Source organism: Salminus brasiliensis, chromosome 3, assembly GCF_030463535.1.
Source record: "Salminus brasiliensis chromosome 3, fSalBra1.hap2, whole genome shotgun sequence".
NCBI classification, from domain to species: Eukaryota; Metazoa; Chordata; class Actinopteri; order Characiformes; family Bryconidae; genus Salminus; species Salminus brasiliensis.
In genome coordinates this window covers 51,729,891-51,744,510 of record NC_132880.1, presented here as the reverse complement: position 1 = coordinate 51,744,510, position 14,620 = coordinate 51,729,891, and the positions used below count along the sequence as shown (strand labels likewise).

Genomic DNA, 14,620 nt, shown 5'->3' with positions numbered 1-14,620 from the left:
TCTAACAGAGTTCTCGGAGTGAAAAGAAAGATGCAAGTCATTCAGACGTTTTACACACATGCTGTCTACATTTATACACTTAGTTTCTTAGCAGCCCTACAGAGGCCTGTAAAACTTTATGGGACTTTTGTCCAAATTCTTTTGATATTTCTTCCTCTTTTATATAGAAATTCAGTTTTTTTCCTCTATTCTCACTTTTCTCACTCTCTTACTCTCCCCCTCTCTCGCCCAGGCCTCTAATGCTGAACGATAGCAGCACGGCACACTCCATGCCCAAATACAGCAGGCAGTACTCTCTGGAGCATTCACCCACTCTCTCTGTGAGTTGTTATTATTATTATTATATTATATTATTATTTGTTTTATTGTTATTATTTAATTATTTTAGTTTGTAGTTAGTTTTATCACGTTACTGTTCTTACTATTTTACTTGGTTGATAATTTTAGTGAATACCATTTTTTATATATATATATTTTATATAATTTCTGTAATTTTACTTTTACAATTTAGTTTTTAGATTCTGATGTGCTTCTTGATATTTTTGTCTTTATTGTTTTAAATAATTTCTATTTTATTTTTTAACTCTTAGCTAATTTTGCTACTTTCGTAGTTGTTTTAACTGTTAAATCTGGTTTAGTTTGGTTGTTCAAATATTTTCATTTGAATTTATTACTCGGCTACATTTTTTGAATCATTATTATTAATACCTGTTAATTTGTCTTTAGTTCAGACGATACAAACGATACAAGACCAACATTATGCTCTCCATAACAGGACAGTGTTCTGTCAGCAGTGTTGATAGTATTGTTTAATTGTTTTTAAATGACCTGTGGTGAACAGGAGTATGTTACATTAATAAAGTTATTAAGAATATTTATTCCCTCCTCATCCTCTTTCCTTCCAGCCCACTGGCACGGCTTTTTCTGGAACAGGAATCTTTTCCTCCAACACGCCCGTCAAAACCGGCCCCATCATCTCTGACATCACAGATGTGGCTCAGTCCAGCCCAGTCAACACGGAAGACTGGATTGAGGACAGGCAAGTCCTTACCCAAAAACTACAAACCCTCTCACTGCCAATCAGGACTGACTGACCGACCGATTGACTAAATAAATGAGTAGTTGGATGGATGGAAGGTACTAGGCTGGGGGGGGGTCAGGTGCACCATGGGTGTAAGTTTGTGACAGTGGAAACTGTTTCTGCGTCTAACTCCAGATCTACACTGGGCATGATCCCTGTCATTAGAGCTCTGTCGGTGACCATCCGTTCAATTGCCAGCTCCACTTCCACATGCGATGTCAAAGTACAGCGTGCAGAATTATAGAGACCAGTCTCCTGGTGTTGTGTGAAATGGACATCCTGACTGAAACGGCTTGTGTGTAATATAAATGTAGCCCTGCTGGTTTGGATGGTGCAGTTAATGCTGGATTGGTTTACATGTGCTCTGGGCTGGGTTTTCCAGAAAGTATCTTAAATGGTTGAGCGATCATCACACTGATTGTTGCTATACACATGCTTGTTGCTACATTGTGCTTGTGTTTTTTCATAGTTCTAAAATAATTTAAATGTAAACTTATTTAGTTATTATTTAATTATTTAAGCTTATCATATATAAACAAGATACATATTTGCATTTATTGGCACCTTTTAAATAATTGTAGTATTGATAGTAGTAGTAAAAATAATTGTAAAAGTATTACTAATTATAAGCAATTTTTGTCATCTTTAGAGTATGAAATGCAGCTTGAACATCTTTACCACAAAGAATAAAAAAAATTTCTGTTAAAAATAATAGAACAAGACAGAAGGTAAAATTAGAAGTAATATAAAAGAGACTTTATTGATCCCAGTGGAAATTTGGCAGCCAGTAGCAGTTACACAATATAGCACAGTAATACAATACAATAATAACAATAAATAGAATAAAATAAAATAAAGTATTTAAATGTATTTGAACCTAACCAGAGATGAAAAGCAGTGCAGTAATAATGAATAAAAATGAATAATGTGCAGGAGGTGCAGGTATCAGCTGATAAAATACAGTACTGAATAAATATGTGCATATGTTATATGTCCAGTGCAGATTATATAAGAGTCACAAGATGCTTGAGAATCAGGATCTGTATCAGAAGTGGAAATAGTGGTATCTGTGTATCCATAATACTGTCCTTAACGAGACAACTGCCTTCTGTTCTAAACAGAACGAGCCCATTAGTGCACATTAAGGAGGAGCCGTCGAGCCCCATCCACTGTCCCGAGATAGAAGAAGTATGCCCTGTGGAGGTGGAAGTTGGGGCGGGATCCAGTGTGCCTGCTGACACACCCCTCTCCCCCACCACCTTCATCAACTCCATCCTGCAGGAGAGTGAGCCCACGCCTGCCCTGACCCCGCCCCTCACAGTGCAGAGGTGTTTGAGTCTGGCATGCTTGGACAAGTGAGTATGACCCGTACTGTTCTCCAGACTGCAGAACCCCCTGTTCTACTGTTCCTCTGCTTAACCCAGCCGCAGCAAGCCCTCGGTTAGACCTGCGCTTGTGTCTTGTTGGTCGTGTGTCGCCTGTGTCTGTAGCCTATAACCTCCATATCTGCTGCTTCTCAAAGCCTAGTTCTGACTGAACTCTCTGTTAAACACACAGGCCTGTGCAACATTAAGTCTAGGACTGCGCTTAAGCACTGCCCTGAAGCCGCATTCTTTAAAAGAATACTTTGCCAAAAATCCCAAGGTTGCTATTAATGAAGGTTGCAGTCAGCGCAGTGCTGACGATTCTACCTCTACAAGCTTTCATTCTGAGTAGCCTCAGCATTTTTGGCAGCTCTGCTCTTTTAAAAGGAACTCACCATCTTTTACATGATGGCCTTCATTTGTCCGATAACACCTGCATTGTCATGGAAAATGTGCCCTTATTCTGTAGCAGCTCTGATGAACCCACCTAACACGCAGATATGTACTTGTTGTGAGCTTACTCCCCCACACTACTAACTTATGATGCTCATTTTACGCTTTCTGTCTTCTAATTAATTCTTTTATATATATTTTATATAATTTATTTATATATATATATATATATATAAAATAAAAAAATGTTATTTTAAACCTGGGTTTGAGGTCTAACTGATTCTTCGGTCATGTGGAAAAGAAAATAAGGCACCCCATGAAAACTTTTCTGAACATCAGGACTTTAGATCTTTATGTGATCAACACGGAGAGATGGAGGTAATCTAACTAAACTCACACACCTGAAGAAAAGCAAAGAACCAGTTTTAAGGGCATAGGGTTTCCTGAAGAAACGTAGACAAAAGTATTGGGACATCTGCCCATTCATTGTTCCTTCTGAAATCAAGAGTGTTAAAGAGTTTCTCCTGCTTCTATTGGAGTAACTGTCTCTACTGTACAGAGAAGAAGACTTTCTACTAGATTTTGGAGGAGCATTGCTGTGATGATGATTGCTGTCATGATGATGATCTGCTCCAGAGAGTCCTATTCTATTGGCAGTACTTCTCTACAGGGACTAGACAAGCTGTGTGTGTGCATTTGCACATGTGTGTCAGCAATGGGTGCAACTTAAAGTAGCTGAATGCATATTATTATTATTATTATTATTGTTATTGTTCTTATTTATTATATACATTTCAGTTAATTCCATTTTTATTAATGATTAAAGATGTTTAGATTGCCTCCATCTCTCAGTATTGATCACTTGATCAAACTAGATGTTTCAAGAAGTTCAAAAGCACAAAGGGGTGTGTCCTGTTTCTGTCACATGACTTTATATGAAGGAGTGTTTTATGATTATAATTCAGGTAGATATGGAAATCTGTCTTCATATCAACAACAGTCTTTACCTTACTGATGGTGGGAGCCTCCACAGCTGAACCCAGCTAGTAGCTTCTGCATTTGCGAGAGACCTTCAGCCTGGCTTTTCTTTGTGGGAGAGCACAGTGGTTGTGTATTGCCTCCCCTCTCACTGTATCCAGTGCCTTGTTGTGCTTCTATCTTTTCAGTTCCTCCCAGACGTCTGAGGTCTCACGCCTATTCCCCAGCCTCTCCTCCTCGTCTCCTCACCTCAGACAACCTTCAGGGTTAGCATTTCAGTTGGCCATGCTGTCCCCAGAACACACAGCGCTGTGCTTCGAAAGCTAGCAAGGCCCGTTCACACTAACTGTGGACAGCAGCGGCTGTTGACCTCAGGGCTCTAGAAGCCTTAGCCACTTTTCAGTGGTCACCAGTGTTCACATGGGTCATGATTATGCAAGCCTCGTGCTAGGGCTGCACGATGCGTCGGTTGATAATTGTTATTGCTGCGATTTGCTATTTGACTTCGAGAACACCATCCCTCTAATTTACAGACAGACACCGACCCTGATCTGACCATGTCAAGAGATGCGCGCGCACACACACACACACACACACACACACACACACACACACACAGGGCAAGTGTGTGTGTGTTAAAGGTACAGACAGGATTAGGATCACCTGTAGTAAATTAGGAACTGTTTTGATGATCATTTAGAGCAGTTGTGACACGTTTCTCACTATTTTCTCACTATTAAAGTTTACATTACTGTTGTTATTACTGTAATAATAGTTATTTGTACTGAGCTTTAACTCCTGTCAAGCCTGCTACATACCACAGCATAGTGAAAATCTAGTCTCTTAAAGCCGATCATCTCGCACATTAAAAACTCTCCCACATTCGAAATATCACTAAAATTAGCATGAGAACTGTCCAGCTGGCTGCCCTGGTCGTCAGTGCTTTTCGATGTTTTGAGAAGCGGCACTATGAGCACTTCGAGCACTGTGGAGTCAGATCTGATTTAATAAGCACAGACTTTATTGTTTATATATTTTGTGCTGGGGGTGTGTACAGTTTTCAAGCAAACTTGAGCTGCTTCAGTAACGTCAGCAGAACGGTCAGTATGTGCCCGCAATGACCCTCCTATTAACCCGTTTTATTGGTGATGGATTTTAAATGATTAGACCGCTATTGGCTGAAGCGCGTCCACTCACTGATCGTGCCACAGGTCATCTCACACTGGAGAGTCATTTTATTTTTATTAAAATAATTTAATTTAATTAGTTAATTGTTTTAATTAGTTTTATTTTATTAATTAAACCTGTTTTAAAATATTGGAGGCGCGGGATCTGAAAGGATCTCCTTGCTGCTCTCAGACTGACAGATTTTTTGTCAGGTGACCGCTTCTGATTTACCTCCTGACCAGGGAATAGCTTCTGATTTAAGATTTGTCAGAAGGGCAGAATTGGGCTAAATCTCACCGGACTTAAGAGTCATTATAATTGATTATTATCATATATGAAAAATAAATGTGAAATACTGATGCCATAGTTATAGCTGCTATATTAATATTACAGAAGACCACACCCATGTTTTATAGAGTGCTCAGAGTATCCTGATCAAGTCTCCAGTCTCGTTCAACATGGAATTCTGGGTGTTTTACGTAAATCAGAGAATTCCTACGTTTGAATAAATTAAAGAGTACTGTTAGCCAATTAACATCAAGGATTCAGCATGTCCTATTCTAATACACTGTTCAGTCCATCATATCGTGCAGCCCTACTTGGTGCTGGACTTCTGATTTATTGGGCATGTCTTCAAAAAACATTGACCAGCCTAACGCTTACAGATCATCCCTGTGATCCTTATGTTCATCAAATCTGCATCTACATCCATGTGAACACTGGAGGCAGTTTGTAACAACACCCAGGCGACTACCTGAGCCAACCTCACCACCTGTGCTGGCTGTATCAGGTGTAGTTGGTTGCTCAGACATGGTTGTTGCTGAGGGCTGATGCTTCCAGAGCTCTGGATGGAGAGCTGCCGCCCTGTCTGTGAGCTACTTGTTTGTGATGGCAATGATAATCAGAGGTGGCATATTTCTAATTGCTGATATTTTACCATTCGGTTGTAATGGAGCGTGGCTTGGCATACAGACTGAAATGCATGTGCTTACCCAAAAAGCCCCTTTCTGGGTAGAAATTGGAGCAAACCGATAAGAAAAAAGAAATAAAAGAAAAAGATAAAATTCTGGGGACTGGCCTGTTTCCCCCATGTTCACCAGCGTGTGGCACAGCTCTGTAGCTTTGGTTATCACTAAAAATCAGTACCTGTTTAATTATTCATGTTTTTCCTTTTCCATTAAGCTGTTTCTAACCAGGCTTGAGTAGTAAAAAGAAGCAACGATCGTGTGTTATTAGTTTTAGTCACCTGAATAAGTGTTTGTTTTTCTGTTTGTTTGTTTGTTTGTTTCGTCCTGCCCCAGGACTGAGCTCAGCGATCACCTGGACAACATAGACAGTGGATTAGAAAACCTCCAGTCGATCCTCAACGCCCAGTCCATCAATTTTGACTCTTCGCCTCTCTTTGACGTGAGTGTCCTTTTCTTCCCTTCCAGCATTTAAGAAAAATAAATAAATAAACAAAACTAGTGGGATTTTCATTAAAAATCAATTCATAATCAATACAAACTACTGGTTGTAGAACACCCCTAATTTTCCCAGTTCTTAAGTCTAGTTAATAACCTGAGTTATTATATAAGTCCATTAACCTCAAACGGTACAAAGGTAAACACTTGGAGCTTTTAGGAAACAAATCTTGCAGCTGCTCTGTAGTAATGGTAGTACATTAGTCTTCAACTTCCAAACCCTGTATCTGTAGAACAGCAGTGTTACTGCATCTCTACTGCAGTACTTACCCAACACTGCTCGTTCAGACTGCTCTCATAACGACAAGACTAGACTCTTAACCCAAAAACAGAGGTAGAGCACTCTAAAGGGCTTAAATGAATTTTGTCAGCCTCACACAAAGCCAAAAGCACCTGCTCAAGTTTACAGGCTCGCACACTGTTGTGCGGTTTTGTTTTGCCTGTCTCGACTGTTCCCCAACTCGCTCCTCTTTTTACAGACCAATTATAGGCTTGGTCGTGTAGTGTCTTCGGCTGTGGAGTTCATCCAGCTGCCATGTGCGCAACACTGCGAGCAAAGCCTCCACACGACGTCTGTTTGTTTATTTTTTCTGCGATTACACCACATCGTTTGCTGAAACTAGGCAAACGGCGTCTCCCCAAGAAGTATGCAGAGCGCTTTCCTTCAGAGGAACTGCAGATAAAGCCAGAGTGTGGGGAGGACCGTCTCCTACACCATCAGAAGACTCTGAAGCTGGAGAGAATTGAGGAGGTCCGCTACAGGAAGAGGTCTGACCCACTCAGACCCATACCGGCATCAGAAGACCAGTTTCTGAGAGTCAGCAGCTTGTGTAATCGGCGGTGATCATTATTCTCTGGAATGATTGAGCTCCATCCAGTACATTTGGATGGGATGAGTTGGGGAGTTGGGGATGTTAAGGTGGGGTGGTGATGATCATCCAACATCCTGAATGCAATCAAATCCTCACAGCAATGCTCCTTCTCCAAAATCTAGTAGAAAGTCTTCTTCTCTGGACAGTAGTGACAGTTACTCCAACAGAAGCAGGATCAGCTCTTTTTAATCCCCTTTATTTCAGAAGAAACAGTGCATGAGCAGGTGTACTTTTGTCCATGTAGTCTATTTACCTAAACAGCCTACAGCAGTTGCCCATTTCTGCTGAAGTTATAAGAAGTGTTTTTTTTATTTGGATCTCATGTGTAACTGTTCAGTATCAGAAATAAAGACCTGATCATTAGTAAGGACTAAGGGGAGGCTGGGAAAGGGTTGTGTGAAATATGAATAATGTTAAATATAGACACTTCATTGTTTTATTCACCAGAATATAAAACAGATACAGAGCATGAGATCTTTACGTTCTTCACTTCTTAACTTGCATTAAGAAGCAGTCTGTTGCAATCTTCTGACAGATGGAGTCTCCTGAGACTGTCTGCAGTTGCACGGTTTATGATGTTGAATAATGCAGACACTGGGAGCGAACCTGATCTGTGGCTCCACAGAGATTTCCCTTGATGTTTCATGTAAGCTCAGCAGAGTTGTGCAAGTGGTAAGAAGTTGTTGCTAACATGCATTCCAATGTTTTACAGATCTTCACTGCAAACTCTGGCTCTGACTTCGACCTGGACAGTTTGGCAAGTGTGAGTCTGACTTCCCTGCATTTTTACTGTTCGTTTAACCTGAAGCACTTGTGTTTCTGAGAGTTGCTACTGTCTGCTGAAAGCGACTACATTATGCTGTAAGTTACGGTGTGGTATAGTGCCTCCTTGAGGTAGTCAATATAGCCTGTATAGTAAAGGTAAAGGTGCACGTATTTGTCACTGTACACTGTACAGTGAAATGTGTCCTCCGCATTTAACCCATCTGTGGTAGTGAACACACATGCACGCGCGCACACACACACACAAGTGAACTAGGGGCAGTTCACACACACACACCCAGAGCGGTGGGCAGCCAACTCCAGCACCCGGGGAGCAGAGAGGGTAAAGGGCCTTGCTCAAGGACCTAACAGTGGCAGCTTGCCGAGCCCGGGAATCGAACCCACAACCTTGTCCTTGCTTGATTTACCAATATTTCATTAGATCAAATAAAATGGAACAAGACCAGAATATCGGAAACACTTTATTTTCATTTGTTTTCCCGATGAAACTCACGCTTGCTCTCACATTACGCTCATCACACTTCCTCCGCCATGTGGGCGCTTTTACACTTTGGTTGGGCCGTGTAATGGTAATACGGTATAACATGGTATGTAAAATGTTGACAGTATCTCAAAATTACAGGGTATCAGGGTATGTGTCAAATTTCTGCGTCTGTGTATCTAGTACACGGCTAAATTCGCCCATTCCTCCATGTGCATTTAGGATGGCCACAGGGTGGGGGCACTGTTTTACACTACTGAAATCAGTGTGAATTGAAGCTGATATTTTAGGGTAGTAATAATTTTTATTTATTCTTCTCTTTCTAAAAGAACACATGGAGTTCTGTCTGGCCTGCAGCTGCCTCACCAGTAGCTTTCAGTTTTAACGTGTCAGGCTTTAGGAAGTATAGTTGAGGTACTGGGTGATGAATTGCAGTGTAAATAATAATATTGGCCAATCCCTGCAGTTTCCTGGTGCTGTGATTTAGTGGTATGCTTTAAGGTTGCTCTTGCTGTCAGTGTGTTGGTTATACAGTATGTATTATAATAAAACCTCTGTTTTAATGGACACAGTTTAATAAATTGATCTCATTTCAGATTCAAGAATTACTCTCACCAGAACCTGCCAGGGAGACAGAGTCTAGCACAAACGCCACCAGATCAGGTAAGAACCATTAAAGATTAAAGCTTTTACTTTTCTTTGCATTTTTACAGTCTGTATACTAATTAGCATATTTTTGGGCAGTATTTAAAATCGTGGCTTTAATAAAATTGATGCCAGGTCCAGAATGTTTTGAGGCATTGCAGTTCTATGTATATTGTCTCACAGAAACCTCCAAAAAATCTCCAGAACAGCAGCTTTACAGGAGAAGCAAAACCTTTTAACTTTTAATGGAATCAATGTAAGGTTTGATTTATTCAGTCATTTTGTAGCATTTCTATTGGTCCTTTCATCATCCGATTCTAATACCGTATAAAAGAACAACGGCCACATTATGGAGAAAAGTTGAAAACAGCAAAAATGGGCATATAGGGTTTTTGTGAGACACTGACGACATGGTCATCATTTATGAAAACCAAACCAAAAACACATTGTACTTGAATTGAATGATTGATTGAAACAGGATATAATTTTGCTCTGTTGTAGCACGATATGCATAAACATACAATCATACAATATTATTCATATACAGTGAACAGATATGCAAGACACAGCTTTCATATACAGCTTTAAAATAATATAATAATGATAAATCACAGTAATTTAAAATGTGCATTCATACAAAGCCCTGGAAGTGTGTGTGTGTGTGTGTGTGGTGTGTTTTTATTTGTTTTTGTTTGTTTTACTTTTCCCCTACCTTACATCTGAATCGAACATGGCTCTGTTCTTGGTTACATCTCAGGAAAGCAGCTGGTTCAGTACACAGCCCAGCCGGTAGTCCTGCCTGACACAATCACCACGGAAACCACTGGGGAGGACCTGCCCATTCTGCTGGAGTTGGAGGGGGACTCTTATTTTGACCAGGACCCTGTAGAGGACCCTACCATTTCACTCCTGACCACCGACTACGAAACAGCAGCACCTGAAGACCCCAAGCTATAGTAGAGAGGCTGCTTTTCTAAAAGGATTTCTGTGTGCGATGTTTTTCTGTTCATTTTTCTTCTTTTTCTTTTAATGTTAAACTTTAGCTTTGTTTTAAACACCCTTCACCTCTTAGTCCTCAAATCATAACCCCCACCATTTCTCAGAGCAATAGGAGAATCTCTTTCGCCATTTTCTTCTTCAGAACTGTGTTGTTCGTAGTAGTTTGGTGTAGTTTAAATGCACACATTTAATCCATCACATCTGCGGTTTAAACCTAAAAGGAAATGACCAAAACAGCCACAGCCACAGCTGACTCTTCCTAACTGAGAATGATGTACACTCTATGTCCAAATGTTTGTGGACACCCCTTCTAATGAATGCATTCAGCTACTTTTCATTCAGCAGACATTGCACCCATCACTGACACAGATGTGCAAATGCACACACACAGCTTGTCTAGTCCCTGTAGAGAAGAAGTTTTGCCAATAGAATAGGACTCTCTGGAGCAGATCAACATCATGACCCTATTGGCTCCATGCTGCCTAATAATGCCAGGCGTGGGCTAGAGGGGTATAAAGCCCCCCAGCATTGAGGAGCTGTGGAGCAGTGAAAGAACTGTGTTCTCTGGAATGATGGTGGAGGAGCTCCATCCAGTACTTTTGGATGGGATAAGTTGGGGAGTTGATCAATCATTCAACATCCTGATCTCACTAATGTTCTTGATGCTGAATGCAATCAAATCCTCACAGCAATGCGCCTCCAAAATCTAGTAGCCAGTTACTCCTAGTAGAGACCAATGAAAGCAGGAGAAACTCTTTCATCCTTTTTTTCTGAAATCAAGGGAATTAAAGAGCAGGTGTCCCAATACTTTTGTCCATATAGTGTACCACACATGCCATACTGAAGCTGTAGGGTTAATGTGGTGTTAGGAATGTACTCCTATGATTATATTATTTACAGACCTATATTTTAACATAGCTATGATGCTTTGCTCGGTGTCTGACTATCGAGCAGGTGTGTGTTGTGGTGGATGAGAGCGTATGGCCATCGCTGAGTGGGGCTTTAACTCGTATAATGGAGCGTGTATTTATACGCTTATCACGTTCTGATCTTTCTTCTTCAGACACACAGCGGGGAGGACGTTTAAGAGGTTGGCAGACGTATGGTAAAGATAACCTTGCTAGAGCATGTTAGGCCACTTTCTTCCCCTTCATGCAGGTTTAGCACATCCTCGTCGTCACAAAAAAACCCTGTATCTCAATTTTTGCCATTTTAAATGTTTATAGTAATCTGAATCTGGCATTATGTTGTTCTTTTTATTGTGTCTGATGATGAATGGACCAATGGAAATGCTCCAACATGACCTGGAATTAAATCTTTTAACATTGACTTCCAATGAAAGTTGAGAAGGTTTTCTGGTCTCCTGAAAAGATGATGTTTAGAAGGTTTTTCTGTGGCGGCGACGATTTTAAGACTGTTGAATTAGAAACTGTGTAAAAAGAGGTTGACTTCACCAAGTCCTGTTTAGTTCTGTTTAGACCCTTTATCACTTCAACTTTTGAGTTTTAGGACTGTACCAAATCATATTTAGCTCACTTTTGAAGCATGAAGATGCACCTGCCTCTCCATCCTTTTTTGTTTGTTTGTTTGTTTTTTAATTACCAAGATTATAATTTGCTGCATCTGTTGTACGGAATGCTATTGCTGTTTTATCATCTCCAGCAACGTTGAAGTCAGTGCTCCTGAATGGAGGATGATCATACACCCATGTCCAACCACTCAAGAAAAAGCCATGTTGCCAGGTCAAGCTCTCTGCTGCTCAAACGGGAGTCTAACGCAGTGCTCATGAGCTCCCCTACAAGTTCAGAATTAGGGCCACAAGTAGTTTTAATGAAAAAAGGAGTGACTTTATTTGGGCGTGGCCAAAGACCATAGTGTGAAGGAAGTAGCTGTCTACAGGAAGTTCTCCTCAGAATTGTGTCTGAAGACGTAACTGATGGACAGGGACCGCGGGCGGGTTTCACAGCTTCGCTTCCAGGCACAAGCTGCTTCTGGAAGTCAGAGGAGGTTCTTCACCTCCAACTTCTGAAGGAAGTCTCCTCAGGGAGCTGCAGACCATCAACATCTGGAGCAGAGCGGCTCGCAAGAGGCCTTCACTCACTTCTGCTCCAGAATGAGCAGAGTTTCCTGTGGACTGTAGGGATTTCTGCCACTGCTGGTAGACCTGTATGACCGTAAGCTTCCACACACCTGCAGATTTAGCTCCCTCCTTCATACTGTGGTCTTTAGCCAAAATCAGTAACTGTCTCTGCTTTGTGACCCATTTTTCACACATCCAATGAGACCCTCACTGCACTGCACCACCTCCTCTCAATCTATGAATCCTGTCACACACCCCACAGGTATTTATAATCCCATCATCCTCGTGCAGCGCCATCTGCAGGAGCCTGAAATTTCTACCACCTTAAATTTTTTAATTTTCTGTCTGGGGACCTTGTGTGTACTCCGCATTAGTGCAGGAGTGCTTGTTCTAGATTTGCATCAAATTAAGAGAGTTATCAGCAGAAAAAAAGGAAATGCTGATCAGATCAGAAGACCTAGAAGTCTCTAAAAATGCTTTGTGAAGACAGACCCAGGTCCACATATTTGCCTTAGTCCTCAGAGTGGTTTCTTTGGATGCAGGCTGCTGCGGTAGATGACTGTTTATTATTTTTAAAGGCGTATCAGGTTCAGAGAGAATGAGCGACGAAGGTGTACCTGAGGGGTGAATCTGAGAAATGCACTGATGCTTTAAACGCTCTAAATATGACCGGCCTTTTCAGGAGTGGAAAAACATACAGGACATTTGAGCGTAATTGAAAGTATGGGGAAAGTATTTTACTGGTGAAAACTGTGAGCGTAGAGCCAAAAATTAACTTGAGTGGAAGTAAAATGTAATCAAATAATATATTAAAAAAGTGAAATATAGTTTTAATAAATTAACTGTTTGGAAGTGTGATTTACCATCAGATCTTCAGACAACAGAAAATCTGCTGTGGAACAGAAACGTTCTTAAAACTCTTAAAAATAAAGCTAGAACCACTTTTAAGCAGCAGTTTTGTGAAGGTGATGTCTAAAGCTAAAGAACGTTTGTGTCAAGTGAAGGTTCTTCAAAGCTAGAACGTCTCTACTGCAAAAAATGTTTCTATGGAAGCAAAAGTGGTTCAATGGCATCACTCAAAGAACCTGTTGTAGCACCTCCCCCCCACCCCCACAGCCTGGTCCTGAAACTGGGTTCCCTGACTCTTCAACAGGTTCTGTCTATAGGAGGTTACCTTATTTGTTATACACTATGTCCAAATGTTTGTGGACAGCTCTTCTAATGAGTGCATTTAGCTACTTTATGCTGCTCCCATTGCTGACACTGATGTGTAAATGTACACACACAGCTTGTCTAGTCCCCTAGAGATTTTAATAATCTACATTCAGAGACTCTACTGATCCTGGCCTGTAAAATGAGTATTTTTAAAAGTGTAAATCTTTCTTTCATGAAAAAATATTTTTACTCCATATCAAATATTCATTGAATTATACTCCAGTATTTACCACCCCTGGTTTTCAGCAACAGTAATATTTACAGTATATACAGTAAGCTACAGTAATGAGGCAGTGACTGTTCAGAGCATTAGGGTTGGTAGCCTCACTAAGTTCAAGCTGGACTAAGTTCGAGTCTGATCCCAGGTCAGCGGCCACTTTTTGAAAGCATAAGCAAAACTGCAGCCAATAGTGAAATCACTGATGAGTGTGTAGGAACTCCTTTAATACCGGCTTAAATGTGGGCTTGTACAGATGATACCCTGAACATCATGGTTAAAGCTTTCTTCATGACTGGGTCACGTGTGTTCAGCAAAACCGAGAAGTCGAGAGGTCATTTAGAAGAGGTCATTTGCATTTATTATTTTTATTATTTTATTATTATTTTAATTTCTTTCTGATTGGGTAGCTGTGCATGACATCCTTATTTTGTATGAAACCGATGCAGATTGGGATAAATATGTTCCAACAGTGGACGATTGAAAATGAGTCATGACTGAAAAGTTCTGAGGGTTTTTTTTGTTTGTTTTTTTGTTTGTTTGTTTGTTTTGTTGTTTTTTTTTGGTATGGTCTGTGTACCCACGGTGCCCCCTGGTGGCTCTAGACGGTCTAGCCTTGTTTCTGTTAAATCAAGGCAGGCAATATGGTGTGGTGAGAGCAGGAATTATAAATATATATATATATATAATATATATAGTTGGTAATTTCTAATATTACAATCATCATTTAGTCCTTAGAGATCTGTAATAGAGACACAACTAAATTATTTTGTTACGCATGTGAACACTTTGTGTATTGGTATGTTTCAAATAAAAATATGTTTTTGAACGTGGCTCATGTTCTAAATGAACACTTACAGAACCTACATTCACACACACACT

The 14,620-nt window shown here is 40.5% G+C and overlaps 1 protein-coding gene across 3 annotated transcripts in view; it reads left to right on the top strand.

Annotated features, from left to right (window-relative positions):
• The window catches only part of hsf1 (heat shock transcription factor 1), a 28,663-nt gene extending 14,096 nt beyond the window's left edge, over nucleotides 1-14,567 (top strand). Inside the window, exons 6-14 of one of the 3 annotated variants that reach the window (XM_072676528.1) lie at nucleotides 1-32; nucleotides 233-320; nucleotides 906-1,039; nucleotides 2,203-2,436; nucleotides 4,005-4,082; nucleotides 6,285-6,390; nucleotides 8,031-8,081; nucleotides 9,179-9,245; nucleotides 9,985-14,567. The exon at nucleotides 1-32 is cut by the window's left edge and continues 30 nt beyond it. In XM_072676528.1, the coding sequence (XP_072532629.1) occupies nucleotides 1-32; nucleotides 233-320; nucleotides 906-1,039; nucleotides 2,203-2,436; nucleotides 4,005-4,082; nucleotides 6,285-6,390; nucleotides 8,031-8,081; nucleotides 9,179-9,245; nucleotides 9,985-10,184 (990 nt within the window). In that variant the 3' untranslated portion in view covers nucleotides 10,185-14,567. Of the gene's footprint in view, nucleotides 33-232; nucleotides 321-905; nucleotides 1,040-2,202; nucleotides 2,437-4,004; nucleotides 4,083-6,284; nucleotides 6,391-8,030; nucleotides 8,082-9,178; nucleotides 9,246-9,410; nucleotides 9,901-9,984 lie in introns of those variants that run through there. The other 2 variants (XM_072676530.1, XM_072676529.1) reach the window with 2 other exon arrangements.
• Nucleotides 14,568-14,620: the final 53 nt, after the last annotated feature.